The sequence below is a fragment of the Saccoglossus kowalevskii genome, chromosome 14 (assembly GCF_978046115.1).
Source record: "Saccoglossus kowalevskii chromosome 14, keSacKowa6.1, whole genome shotgun sequence".
Classification (NCBI taxonomy): domain Eukaryota; kingdom Metazoa; phylum Hemichordata; class Enteropneusta; family Harrimaniidae; genus Saccoglossus; species Saccoglossus kowalevskii.
The window spans coordinates 12,007,199-12,027,410 of NC_140654.1; the positions used below are offsets into that span (position 1 = coordinate 12,007,199).

At 36.9% G+C, this 20,212-nt stretch overlaps 2 protein-coding genes across 3 annotated transcripts; one reads left to right on the top strand and one right to left on the bottom strand.

Annotated features, from left to right (window-relative positions):
* Nucleotides 1-1,864: 1,864 nt before the first annotated feature.
* LOC100367677 (epidermal retinol dehydrogenase 2-like) lies at nucleotides 1,865-12,373 on the bottom strand. Its single transcript, XM_085507649.1, has 4 exons — nucleotides 11,864-12,373; nucleotides 7,843-8,087; nucleotides 3,182-3,307; nucleotides 1,865-2,290 (listed from the first exon to the last, which is right to left on the bottom strand). Exons 1-4 carry the CDS (start codon nucleotides 12,311-12,313, stop codon nucleotides 2,197-2,199), a joined length of 915 nt encoding a protein of 304 aa, XP_085363775.1. The 5' UTR covers nucleotides 12,314-12,373; the 3' UTR covers nucleotides 1,865-2,196.
* Nucleotides 12,374-13,875: 1,502 nt separating this feature from the next.
* On the top strand, nucleotides 13,876-18,473 carry LOC100367525 (large ribosomal subunit protein uL30-like). 2 transcript variants are annotated; one of them, XM_002735914.3, is made up of 6 exons: nucleotides 13,876-13,972; nucleotides 14,332-14,437; nucleotides 16,263-16,429; nucleotides 17,053-17,190; nucleotides 17,582-17,691; nucleotides 18,195-18,473. In XM_002735914.3, the coding sequence occupies exons 1-6, from the start codon at nucleotides 13,962-13,964 to the stop codon at nucleotides 18,401-18,403; spliced, it is 741 nt and encodes a 246-aa protein (XP_002735960.1). In that variant the 5' UTR covers nucleotides 13,876-13,961; the 3' UTR covers nucleotides 18,404-18,473. The 2 variants fall into 2 exon arrangements, with proteins under 2 accessions (XP_002735960.1, XP_085364041.1); XM_085507915.1 differs by lacking the exon at nucleotides 13,876-13,972 and adding an exon at nucleotides 14,084-14,150.
* Nucleotides 18,474-20,212: the final 1,739 nt, after the last annotated feature.

The window sequence follows — 20,212 nt, forward strand, 5'->3', positions numbered from 1 at the left end:
TGAACACAATTAAAGTTTGTGCAAATTTTATTTCATTTTTTTTTCTTGGTATACAAATGTATACTGATGGAAAATAAAGTTATTATCAGTCAATGTTTGAGAATAATTAACGAGTCAGAATAAGCAGCTCATTGGTTTTATTAAATTGTAGTAAAATCACGATAACTAGAGAGTAACAAATATGCATATAAACTGTTCATAAAAGTCCCCTATAGAAACAAATTGATCAACCAATGAAATTCAATCCCATACTGAACAGAGGCATATTGAACTCATTCAAATCTTAGAAATTTTATCTGGCATATTTTACCTCGTTGTCTTTCATTTTGTTCTGTGATCATGCCCCCACCCATTCTCCTTCCCAGAGTTCCTTGCGGTTAGATCACCGAAAGTATCTCTGCCACCACACACCGCCATTTTGTGGTGAAACACCACAAGACTTTTACTACGCGTATTATTTGCGTAGTTTTGTTATTGGATGGCTTTCGTATTGATTTATTCCTACTGGAAAACAAGTTTTAAAATATTTCGTCGATAGCTGATAATGATTTTTTCATAAACACACTGAAAACGGTGAAATAGTTATAATTTACAAAAGAAAATAATTTCATCGCGGAATAACGGTAACTAAGGTGTTACTCGGTTCATCAAGCTGACGGCCCTGTCTATCGCTAGGCGAAGACATAGGAAGAAAGGAAAGCACTTCGTGGTATTGACAGCGAACACGTTCTATTGCCACTCTGTTTGTGCCAAGGAAAGTAAAATTATGAGCTTCTCACTATGAAAACAGTCAGAATCTACAAACAACGCGCACACTTTCGTTAGGTTCGAAAATCGAACACCTGCATTGCAATGTTTTGGTGCGCGTCTTTGAAAGTAGTACCGCTGTGACGCATCGACCAATCAACGACAAGCATAAGATCACGTGGTGGCAGAGATATATTCGTGATAGAACTCTGCCTGGGGAGATTGGCCCCCACCCTCTGTACATCGGAAGATATTTACAGGTTAATCGATGAGCCCCTTTATAATAAATTTGTATTCTTGTTTTGTGTATGACTGTTCACAACACTTTCTATAATAATCAAGTACAGTTCAGGGGGTCAGGGGGTCAGGGGGTCAGGAGTCAGGAACTAGATTACTTCCGCTTGAACTACCTTTCTGGTTCTAACCAATAAAACATGTATTTATTTTTTCCTTTAAATGCCTTGATTCTCTTGTACATTTCTTTTTGGTGAAATAAAATTCATTCATTGAAAGATATCAATACTACGCCTTTTTATACATCAAAAGATTTCAGGTTAATCTGGAAAGTATTTTAAGTCAAACATGGGAATTCAGTCCCAAGCAACAATAACAAAACATGCTAAAACGCAAAGACTCATGGGTAGATGCTTGTGTGTAAACATCGACACGCTATGCCCATCTGACGCATGCGCAGGTGACGACTCCCTTGATTTAACATTTTCACCAGCAGTTGCCTCTTTTCATCATAAATTCACAATTATAGTCTGCACTTTCCCTTTCAAAAGATTGAGACAAAAATAACCGAATTTTTTTTGGTAAAAACCGACAATTGACTCAAATTTAGTCTGTTGGCTCCAAAATTCGGGTTCATTTCCAGAAATATTGATGAATATAAGAAAAAGTGCAAACAAATTTGGGCGAGAATGTCTGGTGATGAAGACATTAGAGACAACTTTGTTGATGAATCATTAAGATTCATTTTGTAACAGTTTTACCCCTGCTGGTTTTATAGCAATGGGTAGCGCATCTTTCTTTCAATCATGTAGAAGTTTATCACTTTTAGACTTGTGTGAAATAATGGCGCTCTATAGTAAATAAATCACTTGACACAATAACAAATTGTTTGTCTTTTTATTTAATGACACAGTTAAAGTCAAGACAGTTGAGAGTCAAGACACACAATAGTCATCCCTAATAGACAATTTTCCGTTCACTGCGAGATCCTACCTTGTGCGTGAAATTGAATGTAAAAACATGACATACAAAGGTTCTAGTGTTGTGGTGATGTCAAAACATCATGTCGATTCAACAAATTCAAAAGTATTTTAGGAGTATTTCCATGCCTAATAATGTGCTATACACATTATTAAAAAAAGAAATTCATAATCAAATCGTTGAATTTTTGCAGCAGAAGTTTGATCCATGCTTTTCACACAACACGCAAGATTTCTATGTTTGTTTCTTTCTTCCAACAAATTCATCCATGGAGCTGAAAGTACCCATGAAATTGGCTAGAGCAACACCAGATTCCAGTGACATCCACCTGTAATAATATAGTTTAATGTAGTCACTTGACATTATTATTATCTTGTCTCTAGTTTGGCTTTTGCATAATATTGAGCAAGGGTCTTGCAAGGGAAAGTATACACTAATTAATGCTAAGAAATGACGAATGACACAGGATTTCCGTTTGAAGTGGGGGAAGTGAATGTCACACTAGGCATTGTCACGTGTCACCTCATAGTGACCCTCAAAACCACTGAGTGTCATTATGAGGTGGCGACGCATGCTACCCGAGTAACATCTGCCGAAACAGTGGCTCTGCATCAGGCATCTTAGCCGACCCCATGACAGGAGACCAAGATATATTTGACTTGTGTCATGGTAAGGGCAACGTCGTACCTGACCAGAACCAGCATGCTCTGTGCGGCATTTCCCCAAACTGTGTTTATTGAAAAAATTAGCAAAAGATCAAAGTTACATATTGATATAAAGATGCAGGGTGGGTGGTTGTTTTGCGAATTGCAGAAGACTAAGTTGCATACAGCGAGGCAGCGAGATAGTGTGCTTCGGCAATGAAAGCATGGGCTAGTTATGCACTAAGGTGTGAATGGTTGAGCGAATGACACAAGCCCAGGTTACATGCCAAGGGTTAGGCCAGTGTACGTTCCATAAACGTGTCTCGAAAGTGGTGTAGAGTGACCCAAGTTGACATGTGATAATAGATGGGCGAAGAGTGACATGATATAGTGGCATAGAGGTGATGTGTCATGATACGGTGACATTGAGTGACAATTTAGTAATGACATATGGACACAGTAGTATAGGGTGATAATAGTTAAATCTAGTTTGACAGGATAGTCAAAGTATACTTGTATACAAATATGTTGCTTTTGTTGCAGTTGCTGTTGTTAATTGTCAATGCACTACTTACGATTTTAAGAAAGGAACAAGGTAGCCATCTTTGGGGAGCATGAGAACAGGTTGGTTGATTCGTACAGCGTTCAAAATTTTGTCTGCGACATACTGCGTTGTCAAACCTTGTGGCGCAACCCCTTCCCTGAGAGAACAATGATAACAAAATTAAGGTTTTCAAAAGTTCAAAATGCTTATCAAACATGTTTGCAGGTTTAAAAATATTCTAATCGATTCACATCAATGTGCCAACTTTGATTACTTCAATAAATATAAAATAAGTACTGTTTTTGTTTCACTTTGCCGGTTTTAATTAAAATATAGATAAATGTTTCATTCACATTTTGTAGAACTTGCCTATCGACACCCTTGTGATAACTAACTGCTTAGTACTCTGAATAATGGTAACTACTTTTTTAGAACTATCAATACGGTATTATAGCATCCATGGCTGCACCCAGTGATAATCACCTGTTTAAAACTACCAATATGGTATTATAGTATCCATGGCTGCACCCAGTGATAATCACCTGTTTAAAACAACCAATATGGTATTATAGCATCCATGGCTGCACCCAGTGATAATCACCTGTTTAGAACTACCAATATGGTATTATAGCATCCATGGCTACACCCAGTGATAATCACCTGTTTAAAACTACCAATATGGTATTATAGTATCCATGGCTGCACCCAGTGATAATCACCTGTTTAAAACTACCAATATGGTAGTATAGCATCCATGGCTACACCCAGTGATAATCACCTGTTAAAAACTACCAATATGGTATTATAGCATCCATGGCTGCACCCAGTGATAATCACCTGTTTAAAACTACCAATATGGTATTATAGCATCCATGGCTGCACCCAGTGATAATCACCTGTTTAAAACTACCAATATGGTATTATAGCATCCATGGCTGCACCCAGTGATAATCACCTGTTTAAAACTACCAATATGGTATTATAGCATCCATGGCTGCACCCAGTGATAATCACCTGTTTAAAACTACCAATATGGTATTATAGCATCCATGGCTGCACCCAGTGATAATCACCTGTTTAGTACTACCAATATGGTATTATAGCATCCATGGCTGCACCCAGTGATAATCACCTGTTTAAAACTACCAATATGGTATTATAGCATCCATGGCTGCACCCAGTGATAATCACCTGTTTAAAACTACCAATATGGTATTATAGCATCCATGGCTACACCCGGTGATAATCACCTGTTTAAAACTACCAATATGGTATTATAGCATCCATGGCTGCACCCAGTGATAATCACCTGTTTAAAACTACCAATATGGTATTATAGCATCCATGGCTACACCCAGTGATAATCACCTGTTTAAAACTACCAATATGGTATTATAGTATTGATGGCCGCACCCAGTGATAATCACCTGTTTAAAACAACCAATATGGTATTATAGCATCCATGGCTACACCCAGTGATAATCAGCTGTTTAAAACTACCAATGTGGTATTATATCATCCATGGCTGCACCCAGTGATAATCACCTGTTTAAAACTACCAATATGGTATTATAGCATCCATGGCTACACCCAGTGATAATCACCTGTTTAGTACTACCAATATGGTATTATAGCATCCATGGCTGCACCCAGTGATAATCACCTGTTTAAAACTACCAATATGGTATTATAGCATCCATGGCTGCACCCAGTGATAATCACCTGTTTAAAACAACCAATATGGTATTATAGCATCTATGGCTACACCCAGTGATAATCACCTGTTTAAAACTACCAATATGGTATTATAGCATCCATGGCTACACCCAGTGATAATCAGCTGTTTAAAACTACCAATATGGTATTATAGCATCCATGGCTGCACCCAGTGATAATCACCTGTTTAGTACTACCAATATGGTATTATAGCACCCATGGCTGCACCCAGTGATAATCACCTATTTAGTACTACCAATATGGTATTATAGTATCCATGGCTCCACCCAGTGATAATCACCTGTTTAAAACCACCAATATGGTATTATAGCATCCATGGCTCCACCCAGTGATAATCACCTGTTTAGTACTACCAATATGGTATTATAGCATCCATGGCTCCACCCAGTGATAATCACCTGTTTAGTACTACCAATATGGTATTATAGCATCCATGGCTGCACCCAGTGATAATCACCTGTTTAGAACTACCAATATGGTATTATAGTATCCATGGCCGCACCCAGTGATAATCACCTGTTTAAAACTACCAATATGGTATTATAGCATCCATGGCTGCACCCAGTGATAATCACCTGTTTAAAACTACCAATATGGTATTATAGCAACTATGGCCACACCCAGTGATAATCACCTGTTTAAAACTACCAATATGGTATTATAGCAACTATGGCCACACCCAGTGATAATCACCTGTTTAAAACTACCAATATGGTATTATAGCATCCATGGCTGCACCCAGTGATAATCACCTGTTTAAAACTACCAATATGGTATTATAGCAACTATGGCCACACCCAGTGATAATCACCTGTTTAAAACTACCAATATGGTATTATAGCATCCATGGCTGCACCCAGTGATAATCACCTGTTTAAGACTACCAATATGGTATTATAGCATCCATGGCTGCACCCAGTGATAATCACCTGTTTAGAACTACCAATATGGTATTATAGTATCCATGGCTGCACCCAGTGATAATCATCTGTTTAGAACTACCAATATGGTATTATAGTATCCATGGCAGCGCCCAGTGATAATCACCTGTTTAGAACTACCAATATGGTATTATAGCATCCATTGCTACACCCAGTGATAATCACCTGTTTAAAACTACCAATATGGTATTATAGCATCCATGGCTGCACCCAGTGATAATCACCTGTTTAAAACTACCAATATGGTAGTATAGCATCCATTGCTACACCCAGTGATAATCACCTGTTTAAAACTACCAATATGGTATTATAGCATCCATGGCCGCACCCAGTGATAATCACCTGTTTAGAACTACCAATATGGTATTATATCATCCATGGCTGCACCCAGTGATAATCACCTGTTTATAACTACCAATATGGTATTATAGCATCCATGGCTGCACCCAGTGATAATCACCTGTTTAAAACTACCAATATGGTATTATAGTATCCATGGCCGCACCCAGAGATAATCACTTCTTTAAAACTACCAATATGGTATTATAGCATCCATGGCTACACCCAGTGATAATCACCTGTTTAAAACTACCAATATGGTATTATAGCATCCATGGCTGCACCCAGTGATAATCACCTGTTTAAAACTACCAATGTGGTATTATAGCATCCATGGCTGCACCCAGTGATAATCACCTGTTTAAAACTACCAATATGGTATTATAGCATCCATGGCTGCACCCAGTGATAATCACCTGTTTAAAACTACCAATATGGTATTATAGCATCCATGGCTGCACCCAGTGATAATCACCTGTTTAAAACTACCAATATGGTATTATAGCATCCATGGCTGCACCCAGTGATAATCACCTGTTTAGAACTACCAATATGGTATTATAGCATCCATGGCTACACCCAGTGATAATCACCTGTTTAAAACTACCAATATGGTATTATAGCATCCATGGCTGCACCCAGTGATAATCACCTGTTTAAAACTACCAATGTGGTATTATAGCATCCATGGCTGCACCCAGTGATAATCACCTGTTTAAAACTACCAATATGGTATTATAGCATCCATGGCTGCACCCAGTGATAATCACCTGTTTAAAACTACCAATGTGGTATTATAGCATCCATGGCTGCACCCAGTGATAATCACCTGTTTAAAACTACCAATATGGTATTATAGCATCCATGGCCGCACCCAGTGATAATCACCTGTTTAAAACTACCAATACGGTATTATAGCATCCATGGCTGCACCCAGTGATAATCACCTGTTTAAAACTACCAATATGGTATTATAGCATCCATGGCTGCACCCAGTGATAATCACCTGTTTAAAACTACCAATATGGTATTATAGCATCCATGGCTGCACCCAGTGATAATCACCTGTTTAAAACTACCAATGTGGTATTATAGCATCCATGGCTGCACCCAGTGATAATCACCTGTTTAGAACTACCAATATGGTAGTATAGCATCCATGGCTGCACCCAGTGATAATCACCTGTTTAGAACTACCAATATGGTATTATAGCATCCATGGCTGCACCCAGTGATAATCACCTGTTTAGAACTACCAATATGGTATTATAGTATCCATGGCCGCACCCAGAGATAATCACTTCTTTAAAACTACCAATATTGTAGTATAGCATCCATGGCTGCACCCAGTGATAATCACCTGTTTAGAACTACCAATATGGTAGTATAGCATCCATGGCTGCACCCAGTGATAATCACCTGTTTAGAACTACCAATATGGTATTATAGCATCCATGGCTGCACCCAGTGATAATCACCTGTTTAGAACTACCAATATGGTATTATAGCATCCATGGCTGCACCCAGTGATAATCACCTGTTTAGAACTACCAATATGGTATTATAGCATCCATGGCCGCACCCAGTGATAATCACCTGTTTAAGACTAGTAATTACACATAGTTGTCCACCATTGTTCGAATATAAGGGGAGAAGATGAAAAGAAACTACAAACCTAACTTTGAAGCCTTCGAACAGTCCAGTGTTGATCAGATAAGGTTGTACAAGTGTCATTTTAATTCCGTCATATCCTTCTTTAATGAACTCATACTGCAGTGCTTCATGCAGGCCAACGGCAGCAAATTTACTAGCACAGTATTCAACCATTTTGGGTGTTCCACACGAACCAGCCAGGCTTGCAATCGTAACAATATGCCCATGGTTTTTGGCCACCATAGAGGGCGCAAATGCTTTTATCGTCTAGAAAATTAAATTACATAATATATTTTTAAATTAGTATTTTGGGGCATTTTAGAATAATTTTGTTTGATAATATATGCAATAGCGTATGGTTTATTGCAAAATATATTTTTATAATTTAGGTAGAGCACTATTATAGCTCTGTATGTGTACATGAATAAGTCAACATATAACAACTGTATACCTTAGCCAAACTTCGTACAATTATATATTTTTATTTTTCCTCATGTTTACTGAATATACTCAGTGAAGTTTATTATAAATATTTCAAGTGCCGAATTAGTTTTGTTAAAAACGTTTTCTGACAGATACATTATGTTCTGTACTATTGCTAAACCTTTGTTTAAACTAATTCATGTAATAAAGCATATTAGAAATGCTTTGGGGTAAAGACACCCAAGTTGCAGTATTTCCAAAGTGATAGTATTCAGACTGGAAAAATACCTGGTAAATATTGAGTGCATCAAACTGAGAGAAAGTTGAGTAAATTCAGACACTACAATCACTGTCTCAAAATTGAAATATGTTGCTAGTGTGGTGGTCGTTGCACAGTACGTGTTCGAATTTCATGTAAATAAACAATGTATTTTATACGCGTTGCATACGTCGCTATGAGTCCCAAATCAAACAGGACATGGCACGACAACTGCAGGACTTTAAATACCGGTTCTGTTATGGAAACTAAGACATGCTTCATAATGTCATGCAAAAAATATGAAAAACAGAAATTTACTTTTAGACAACACAGCATGTATGTAATTCAAAATTTCACAGTGTTAACAAAAAACAAAACATTCTACATAATCAGATACTAGTATAACATTTCTTAATATCATGTTGGCAAAGTACATAGAAAAATGTTTATGTACTAGAGAACAGCTTCCCGACTGAACACAATGAGCTCAATCTTTATAAAAATAAAAATATATAAGATTAATTTAAACAAGTCATTGAAAATGACACAGTCCCGTTAAATTTTTGAATGTTCTCTTTGTGCTCGTCATATTAAAGCGGAGGGGTTGTCCTGTGCGTGTCCTTGAAATACAACAGATTGTTTATTTACATTAAAACATGTGTTCCATGTAGTAGTAATATGGCCAAAAATAAAAATAGCCGTTATTTGGCCATCTTTGATCTGATTATGAAACACACTGATATGTATGATGTATGTGCCAAATACGAATGAAAATGGTACATAAATTGTGGAAATATAGTAGAAGGCCAAAAAATCAGACGGCTGTCAATCGGCTATCCTTGACCAGATTTTGAAACAAATTGTCATGGACATGCATCCTAACATGTATAAAGTACATGTATGTGCCAAATTTGAATGAAAACTGACAGAGCACGTCCAAGATACCGCATAAAAAAACAAAAAAACAAGATGCCTGCCAGTTGACCATCTTTGATCCAATTGAGAAATAAATCGTCATGGACATGTATCCTAACATGTATAATCTATGTACCAAGTTTGAATGACAACTGACAAAGCACGTCCAAAATACAACATTTTCAAAAACCAAGATGGCTGCCAGTCGGCCATTTTGAATCAAATTGCTAAACCACTGCGTGTGCATATGTCCCACATAAGGTACTAGGCACATGCAAAGAATGAACGGAATCGTTCCCAGGATTCTGTAATACAACTCTGGACAGACTGACGCACGGACGGAAGGAGGGACGGACAGACGGACAGACAGACTCAAGAACTCACGAACGGTCAGGGACATGTATCCTAACATGTATGCTCTATGTACTAAATTTGAATGAAAACTGACAAATCATGTCCAAAATACGACATTTTCAAAAACAAGATGGCTGCCAGTCGGCCATCTTTTATCCAATTGTAAAATAAATCGTCATGGACATGTATCCTAACATGTATAATCTATGTACCAAGTTTGAATGAAAACTGACAAAGCATGTCCAAAATACATTTTCTAAAAACAAGATGGCTGCCAGTCGGCCATTTTGAATCGAATCGCTAAACCACTGCATGTGCATATGTCCCACATAAAGTACTAGGTACATGCAAAGAATGAACAGAATCGGTCCAAGGGATTCTGAGATATGACTCCGGACAGACGCACGGATGCACGAACAGACAAACACCGAATTATAAGTCCCCGTTTTCGGACTTCGGACTAATAATTATGTTGTGTTAAAATTTCTGTTATGATATTTACGCCGCATATCATTCCTATTCGTGTTGTATTTTGCATGTCAAAGTTTTCAAGATCTTTCAATAACTTAGGGTTTAAAGATGCAAGATGGATACATATATGAATAAATTCAATGGCTTTTATAATTTATTTGTTGCAGTGTTACTTCTGATCGTCAAGTTGAATGCCTCGGTCAACACAATCGCCGGGGTGCTACTAACTGTTAGCAAGGTATAGGTTACTGTGTCTGAAGTGATAGTGGTCTAACAATCTTTTTTGGGGGTTGGAGTACTGTGCTGATGTCAAAGGAAACATAGTTGATTCATATTCATGTGGTTAGTTATCAAGTGGTGGACTTTGTAACACTTTTCTCATTATTTTATCTGATGAGTTGGTTTTGTTGACCTTCGTATCATTGGACTATTCACCGTGGTCGATTGCTTTATCATGTAAATTGGTCAGAATGATAAATGTATTGGGTTTAATGGACTGAATGAACTCTGTGTGGCCCGGCGCAAGTGGTGTACTCCCATAATTGAAGTATAAGGGTATGCTGTTTTGACACACAGTGTCAGTTTAGGGTTATTGTTATGAATATGATTGATGATTATTACATTTAGGGTATGATGCAGCTCAGTCCGGAAGCAAATATATAAAACAGCCTCATAAATGTAGCATACAGATTGGCAATCAATATGGACAGCCAAAATTGGGTCAATTGTATTAAAATAATTCTCAAAGCCCTTATTATGGAACATGAGTTGGAAAATGGAAAGATTAATGAGAACAAATACCTAATAAATAATATTACTACAGCACTTGAAACCAACTTAAAAATAAACAGTAGGGATTCTCTAAACAATGACAATAAAGGTATTAACCACAGAAATAAACTACATACCGGTACTTATAGAAAATTAAAAACTGAATTTGGACTTGAAAATTATCTGCTGACAGTAAATAACCCACTACATAGATCATCAATGACCAAACTAAGATTAAGCGCACATGTTTTACAAATTGAAATGGGTAGATACCATAAAATTAACATTACCGAAAGAAGCTGTCCTGTATGCAATACAAATGATATTGAAGATGAAGAGCACTTTCTGTTAAAATGTCAGTTATACAAACGTGAAAGACAGATTCTTCTCAACACAATTAGACAGTGTTCTGAGGGCAACACTGATACAAGCTTTATCAACATAGTAGGCACAAAGAATACTGTCATGCAAAAATGTCCAGCAAAATATATATACGAATGTTTCAACATAAGAGAAAGCAGATTTAAAAAAAAACAGCTGCCTCACAGATATCTAAATAAGTAATCCTAACACTTACTTTATTAATTTGCATTTCTAACCCACTTTCGGGCAAGTTTGTTGTTTTAGTTTTGTTTAGTTTTTTTTATACTAGTGTATCTTCTTTTTTTTTATTCTGAATGTTTCTGACATGGAATGACAACCATGCTTTATTGTACTTAGATCTATGTCCATTTTTAGGATACGACTTAAATAAAGACTATTATTATTATTACTATCATTTCACGACTGTGTACAAGTTAGCAAATTTTATGTTATGAAGGTGCACGGTAAATCAGTTTTCTTAACTTACCCAAAAGTGGGAAATCGCATTAACATTCATCGACCTTAGAATTAGTTCATCGGGACAATCCAACAGATTCTTGCCTGCCACGACCCCAGCATTATTGACAAGTATGGTTACGCTACCAACATCTTTTTTGACTTGTTCAGCAAGGCGGTAAACTTCGTCTTTATTTGTCACATCGCACCGGTAACTGTGTGCCGTAGCCCCCAGATTAGTAATCTGTTCCGCTGTTTCGTCGCCACCGTGCTTGTTCATATCCCATATCACCAACCTACAGCCCTGTTTGGCGAAATTAATGGCCATCTGACGACCAATACCACTGCCGGCACCGGTTACCAGCACTATCTCACCCTCCAACGATTTTTCGGCAGGCGGTACGAAAAATCGAAATATTCCTACTAAGTTGAACCATGTCACTTTCAGTAACACAAATAAAGCTTCAAGAATGATGAACATGCCTGTATTTTTTTTGAGACCAATTTGCCTCGCCTGTTCTCAAGTCCAAAAGTTTATCGAACTATTAATAAGTTGATTTGCGCATGCGTTGCCATCAGGGAAGGGTCCAGCAAAATGTATTGGGGGGGGGGGACCAGGCCTATAGGTCGAAGACACAGGACCGTGTGATTCGGACGATGCTATGCGTAATCCAGACGCATTTTCCTGCCCCCCCCCCCCATCTGGATCCGCCACTGGTCGTCACAGGATGCGCTGTCTCAGCCCTGGCTTCATTCTCTACCATCAGTCCCAGGGTAAAATGACTAAATTTGAACGTTAAAGGGCGGTTGTCGTCGCGTTCTGTTCGACATGGGTCTCGTAGCGACGAGTGTAAAATACATTTGTTTGTTTACATGAAATTCTAACACGTGCTGCGCGCCGACGACCGCCCGGTTAAACAAAACAAAAATTCTGTGTTGCACAAAATTAAGCGTATATTTTGTGATTCAGAGGGAGAAATACATTTATTTATGCAGTGTCCTGTTGTTGAAATGTTCTGACGAAATTCTTCTATGCCAACTATTTTTTTTTCAATTTGTTGGTTTGAGTAGCGCCCTCGCCGACCGAAATACGTCAGCCTTCAGTTTGGGGTTTGGAACACCGCGGAGGGCGCAACTTGCGCGACCTTGTCAGACTATTGGCTTGAATTAAACTAAAAATTTGGTAAAATAAGGTCCTATTTCGGGATTTTTTTCTCATTTTTTGAAAACATTACCATAAATCACTTTCTTTTACTTTATTTTATTTAATTTATTATTTATCTGCTGATAGTTTTTAAAACAGTTTTGGTAATCGCGAAGGCCATGTGCCGATAGTTATACAAAATAATAAAAATATAAAGTAAAAATACAATAAATTATATAAAATTAAATTAAATTCATTCAGTAAAATACAATACATTTTAATCAGATTGGTTAACAACTAGTACAGCTATCGTTGTTTTAATGGCTCTATGTAAATTGAATATAATAATCTTTAATAATGACCATTTTAGATAATTTCAATAATAAATTGTTCTGGTCTTATTCAGTTGCCATGATGACCAGCTGGTTAATTATCGGGTTTCAGTAGACATAGATAAGGTAAGAATGGTTACTCGGCTGTATTTACATTGACGGCGCGGTGTGCCGATACGTCCCACTGAAAGACCTCCACATTAACAGACCTGGCACACTGAGTTAAATTATCCGTAGAAGGGGATTGTTTCAATAAGTTGAAATAAGGGGGTTTCAATGAAAATCCGAATTGTTATTATCCATTAGGAGACCTATTCTATTTTCCTAGATTCGAGCATATATTTTGCTATCATTATTTTTATTTTCTGTCCCAAAGAGAAGCCCATAAAACAACATGTGACCAACTTTAGTACTAGTTTCAACTATGACCTCAGTCAGGTGACAATTTTAGGATTACTGTGTTTTATCAGTTTTATAGCATTTTATTCTACTTAGGTATTTTTATTTTTATTTTTGATTTTGTCCTGTTAGCTTATATAGTTATGTAACACGGTATTAAAGGCGTAACCGGCGATCGCCAATCCGACCTCGTAGAACGAGGTTGCACGTTGCCCAAGGTTCCCGGATGTTCGTTCTTTTGGGCCAACAACAAAATGGCGGACGGGTATGTGTGTTGCGATAGATAAATAAAATCCACTGCCATCTGATGTTAATACTTCTTTTCTATCTTTATTGCTCTCGAATTAGTTACCGTATATGTTCCTCTATTTATGTGTGGTGATATAAGGCTTTACAAATAAAACGCGTTTCGAGAAATTCATTCTCGATATGGATGAGTGCATGTAAATATACACGATTTCCGAAACATGGGCATGTTTTCTTCACAGAGCAAAAATTGTCTTCAATATTTTTGCCTGGTTTGTTTATTTCGTCGCCCTGAATTCTGTTAAACTCGTCATTTGTTGTAGATTTCTATACTTTATCGTAGAATTTAAATGTTGTTTTTATGTTCTTCATAAACAGTGAAGCGAAAAAGCTTCCTGAAGTTCCAGAAACCATTCTAAAGAAGAGAAAACAGTATGCAGAATTGAAAGCCAAGAAGGCCAGGGCACGCTTGCTGCAAAAGAAGGTGGGTACAGGCAGTGATATTAGAGTTAGATGTAGATTTTTAGTGAGATAGAGAAATCTGCTTTAGTTGACATTATTAGACTTTGGCGACTGCTGCTCGTTTCTATTATCACAGAATGGAACGTTCGACATTATTTGGGTTTGCATTTGCAGTCTCAGAAAGTCATCTTGTGAATTCGGTGATTCATATCATAGTCTATGTTTATACATTGTATTTATTAATTACGTCTCGTTTCATTTGATCAGCAATGTTAATTATCACTCAACTTAGGTATCTGTAGTTCTGACTACTGATGAAGATAAATTGTGATGCCTGTTAGACGTATAAATAGAAAGTCGGTTGTAGTAGTCGCGCCATAGAAAGTGCAGGGGTTTGGCCAGATTTAGAAAGTAGGAGTCAGAAATGTGATACTTTTCTATAGGATGCAAGTATTAAAAATACAAAGCAGCCGACTGAACATACCAGGCGATCTGCCCGCTGAGAGATGTTATGCAATATTCAGAACTAATATCATTTTAACCATTTTTCAGCTTGTGTATCAAGTCCTGTAAAAATAAGTACAGTTTTCACATATGTTATGTATGTTCTTTTGTCTATGAATACAATTTTACAGGATGCAACGCTCATTTATTTGAAATCATTGACAATCCTCATCTCACAATTCTTTACAAAAGTCATGGTTACATTGCCAAAATAAAAAAAAATAACATTTCTGTTATAAGGTCTGTTATAATTCCGAATATTCTTGACAAAAAAAACCTGGTTCTAAACAATTAGCCTTGTATGGCTGTATTTCCCAATCGTTGCCATCAGCAACCATCATTGGCAGCAATAAATCCATACAAATGTGCACATTTGCACAATTATCCCTGTCATCTTTACCAGCCAGCAATGTGTTCAGTAGAACAGTAGCAAATGAATTATCTAATTTACCTATCACATTTTCAACAGCCCACAGCAGGTTTGCCTCACCTGTATTGAATATATAAAAAAAGTTGGCTTGAAGCATACATGAAACGTTTTAAATCTCTAGTTGTAGCATGCACTGTTGCCTTCTTTACATATAAGCTCAACTAGGCTGAAAAAGTAACATTCAATAACTTCTGTACTGTTCTTGAAAAACAAATTTGTGGGTTCTTGCTCGCAAATGCTTTCTAGTTCAAAAATTAGTTTGCCTAATGTATTACATTTTTAGCTCTGCTGTCTACAAAGTCGACACAGCGGAGCTGTTCATATTACTGATTGTCCGTCGTCAACTTCACAATTTCAACTTCTTCTTTGAAACCACAAGTCAGAATGTTTTCAAATTTGATATACAAGTACCTTGGATGGTTCTTTCTCAGATTTGTTTATTTCATGTCAAAATCTCAAATTCTCTATTTTTGGTGAATATTTTTGTCATTTTTGGTAAAAAATGATATTTTCGACTTCTTGTAAAAAACCGCAAGTTCGATTGCTTTGATATTGCATATATAGGTACTAAATGTGGACTTCTCTCATATGTTCATTTCGTGATATCTGCAATTCTCCAATTTTGATGAATATTTTTGTCTTTTTTGGTAAAAAGTGATACTTTTGAATTCTTGTTGAAAATAAGCAAGTCCGATTGCTTTGATACTATACATACTGTACATTTTCCAATGATATCTTCAGTTTTTAATTGAAATGCGCATCGCTAACAGCGGAGCTATCTCGGTCGACAGGCTGCTTGTTTCATTATTGTTGGTTGCTGAATAAAATTGCAAAACTCCAGAAAATTCTGTTGTCAAAAATTTATTTTAGCTGCATCCTTATTTACCAGGAGTATTTGTTTCATTTATTGCAGTCGAGTAAAAGTAAGAAGGCAAAGATTTACAAGCGAGCTGAGCAGTATGTGAAAGAATATAGAAAACAAGAAAGAGATGTAATTCGTCTAAAGCGTATTGCCAGGAAACATAACAATTTCTATGTGCCTGACGAGCCTAAACTAGCTTTTGTCATCAGAATTCGTGGGTAGGTATTCAACTTGTGTGTGTATGTATATATATATATATATGTATGTGCATATATATATATATAATGAATAAATGAATTTACTACTGTTATGTCAAATAAATTACAGGTATTGCACACCATTTTGCAATTGGTACAGTGTTTATACGACTTGCTCTTTGCATCTCCATTTTTCCAACTGCAGTTTCCTGAACTCTATGTACGCATACTTCATGAACATGAGCGTGATTCTGCAGACGTTTTGTATTTGACTTTCGACAAATAGATAAATCTGTTCCGGATGCACATGAAAACAATGTGCTCAATTAGTGTAATTTTTCTGTGAAATGTATATCAGATGGTATAATATCCAAAGTCATGTACTCAGTCAGGGTTATAGCCAGAAAGTTCCCAGCTAAAAACATACAAGATAGCAGTTCCAAGTCTGTAACCAGACTTGTGATCGATTTTTGTTGTGGATTTTCTCATTTTGTAATTTACAATCAAAATTGGACAGGTTTGTGGTAAATTTGTACCTGTCTACAGTGAAGGGACGACGGTGGCTGGCTTAAAAAAAATAGCAGATGTATCACGTCAACCTTAGTGATACATCCATTAAATCATAATCATACTTGTCTTTTCAGTATCAATGGTGTAAGTCCTCGTGTCCGTAAGATTTTACAGTTACTGAGACTGAGACAGATCTTTAATGGTGTGTTCATCCGACTCAACAAAGCTACCCTCAATATGTTGAGACTTGTAGAACCATACATTGCGTGGGGGTAAGTGTATACAAAATGGTACATTGTTACGTATGTGTAGTGACTATAATGAAAATTTACCTCAATTTCGCCAAAAAAATACTTTAAATTGATCTGTTTATTACCATCGTACCGCGTTTTATTTTCAGCTCTGTCGATTTCGTTGAGCAGAGCTAATCATATTACTGATTGTTCTTCATTGTCTGCATCAAATTTTTTATTATTTGACTTCTTGAAAACCGCAAGTCTAGTTACTTTGATATTGTGCATTTTGTGATATCTTCAATTCTGTAATTGAAGTGTGCATTGCTAACAGCAGAGCTATCACAGCAGATGCTGCTTGTTCAATTACTTGATTGGTTATGAATCGGTGTAATAGTATAATCATAATTTGATTTTTGCTCAACTATAGTTATCCCAACTTGAAGACCGTGAGAGAACTTATCTACAAGCGTGGTTTTGGTAAGATTAATAGCAGCCGGATTCCCTTAACAGATAATTATCTCATTGAGAAGGTTTTAGGTAAGTTTTTATTACTATAGATTATTTCATTGCCTTACCAAATATATTTTGCACTCATTGCAAAATTTCTCGCTTAGCAACGTTGAACGAATTTCATAATGAACATCTTTGTTTACGCTGAACCAGCATGTAATGAACAGTGCCAATGTTCTTGTGACTTCTTTGAAAAGGCCCCGTTATACAGTGATTGTTACTGATACATGTTTGAATCTTGTTGTAACTAGATGTTGAGCAATATGTACAGTGATTCCTTTGATACCTTCCAATCACATGAAAATTACCCTAATTAAAGCTTGGTAATGCCTCAGTTCGTACTCGTTGATCTGTGCAACAGTCAAAGTAGCCATCTTTGTTTATACGAGACCCATATATCTCGCGCATGCGTGGCGCGACGACTACAGTAACGCCCTTTAAATTATTTTTCTCTACCTTGAGTAATTATTGAAAATAAATTTGATTATGTGCAACTTATAAAGTTTTTAATTTTTTTTATCAATCATTAGGAAGATCAGACATCATCTGTATCGAAGATTTGATCCACGAGATTTTCACTGTTGGACCACATTTCAAACAAGCGAGTAACTTTCTCTGGCCATTCAAGCTGAGCTCGCCGCGTGGTGGACTTCGTAAGAAGGGCAACCACTTTGTTGAAGGGGGAGACTATGGTAACAGGGAAAACTTCATCAACAGACTTGTCCGCCGTATGAATTAAAAAAAGTAAATGTAACTTTCAACTGCAAACACTGTCAAAACCATTAAATAACACCTGTTGCAGAATATAACGTTATATTGTCCTGTTTTTGTGAGATTTTGGAAAGATACTGTGGGGCTCATTATGCAGTGTAATGTCATTCTGATATCTCAAACACTTGTATAGCTGCATCTCAAAAAAATATTCCCATTGACTTTCAAGCATGCATTTGCATTGGTTCATCAAAATATCAACATTGCACTATTTCGTATCTATCCTGTGCATTGCTAAAAAATGCTAGTTGTTGAACTGCAGTAAAGGTGCTAACTCTGGCAGGTGGTGGCTTGCTGTATTTCATGCCATGGCACAAACTGATCCCAATTACCTGAGCCCTTGTGCACTGAATTCTAGTTTTTCAATTGAAATCTTAATTCTCAACATATCCCAGACTTAAAATTGTATTATTGTGCAAAAACCAAGTTTATTTCTGTAAAACGCACATTTTCGAGTGTTTTGGACTTGTGCCATGAAAAAAAAAAAACAATTCAGCAATTGGTTCCAGTGTGCTGGTCCAAACTTGTGTTAATTAACATAAACACCAGGAACAAAATTATTATACTGTCATTAGCTCATGGATTATTCAATGCTTACCTCTTGACATTGAAATGAACCTTCTGATACCCTCCCCCTTGCTAACCTACATCTGTAATTGCAATAGCTGTTGGCTTTACATGCTGTGGTTTTGAATCCTAGCTTTCTCAGTAAATTACCAAAAGTCCAGAAGTTGCACATTGAAGGTACAAGGTCTGGTTTACAAATTGTGCTAAATATCTGTAGGAATTACACTTAGAATATGAATACAACTGAAGAAAATACATTCGGGGTGAGGGGGTGGATATGAATACAACTGTAGAAAATACATTCTGGGTGAGGGGGTGGATATGAATACAACTGTAGAAAATACATTCGGGGTGAGGGGGTGGATATGAATACAACTGTAGAAAATACATTCGAGGTGAGTGGGTGGATATGAATACAACTGTAGAAAATACATTCGGGGTGAGGGGGTGGATATGAATACAACTGTAGAAAATACATTCGGGGTGAGGGGGTGGATATGAATACAACTGTAGAAAATACATTCGGGGTGAGGGGGTGGATATGAATACAACTGTAGAAAATACATTCGGGGTGAGGGGGTGGATATGAATACAACTGTAGAAAATACATTCGGGGTGAGGGGGTGGATATGAATACAACTGTAGAAAATACATTCGGGGTGGGGGGTGGATATGAATACAACTGTAGAAAATACATTCGGGGTGAGGGGGTGGATATGAATACAACTGTAGAAAATACATTCTGGGTGAGGGGGTGGATATGAATACAACTGTAGAAAATACATTCGGGGTGAGGGGGTGGATATGAATACAACTGTAGAAAATACATTCGGGGTGAGGGGGTGGATATGAATACAACTGTAGAAAATACATTCGGGGTGGGTGGTGGTGATATGATTGAAAATGGTTTACAATTACCATAAAGACGAAGGATGTGTGAATGTACATGAATGAATAAATGAATGAATATACAAGTATACTGTAGTTGAGATGAGACTAATGAGTTGTAAGTGTAAAGCATGTGCAAATACTGGTATATTTTATGAGCTACTTTCAAAGAGCTAATCATCCAAATCACTTTGAGTAGGGATTATAGGTAATTACTCCCAATACTGGAGCTGTGGTTCGAACCCATTTCTGACAACAGTTTTAATAATTGAGAACTCCATTCACATTTAAAATCTTGACACTTAACAAAGTTCAAAGTGAA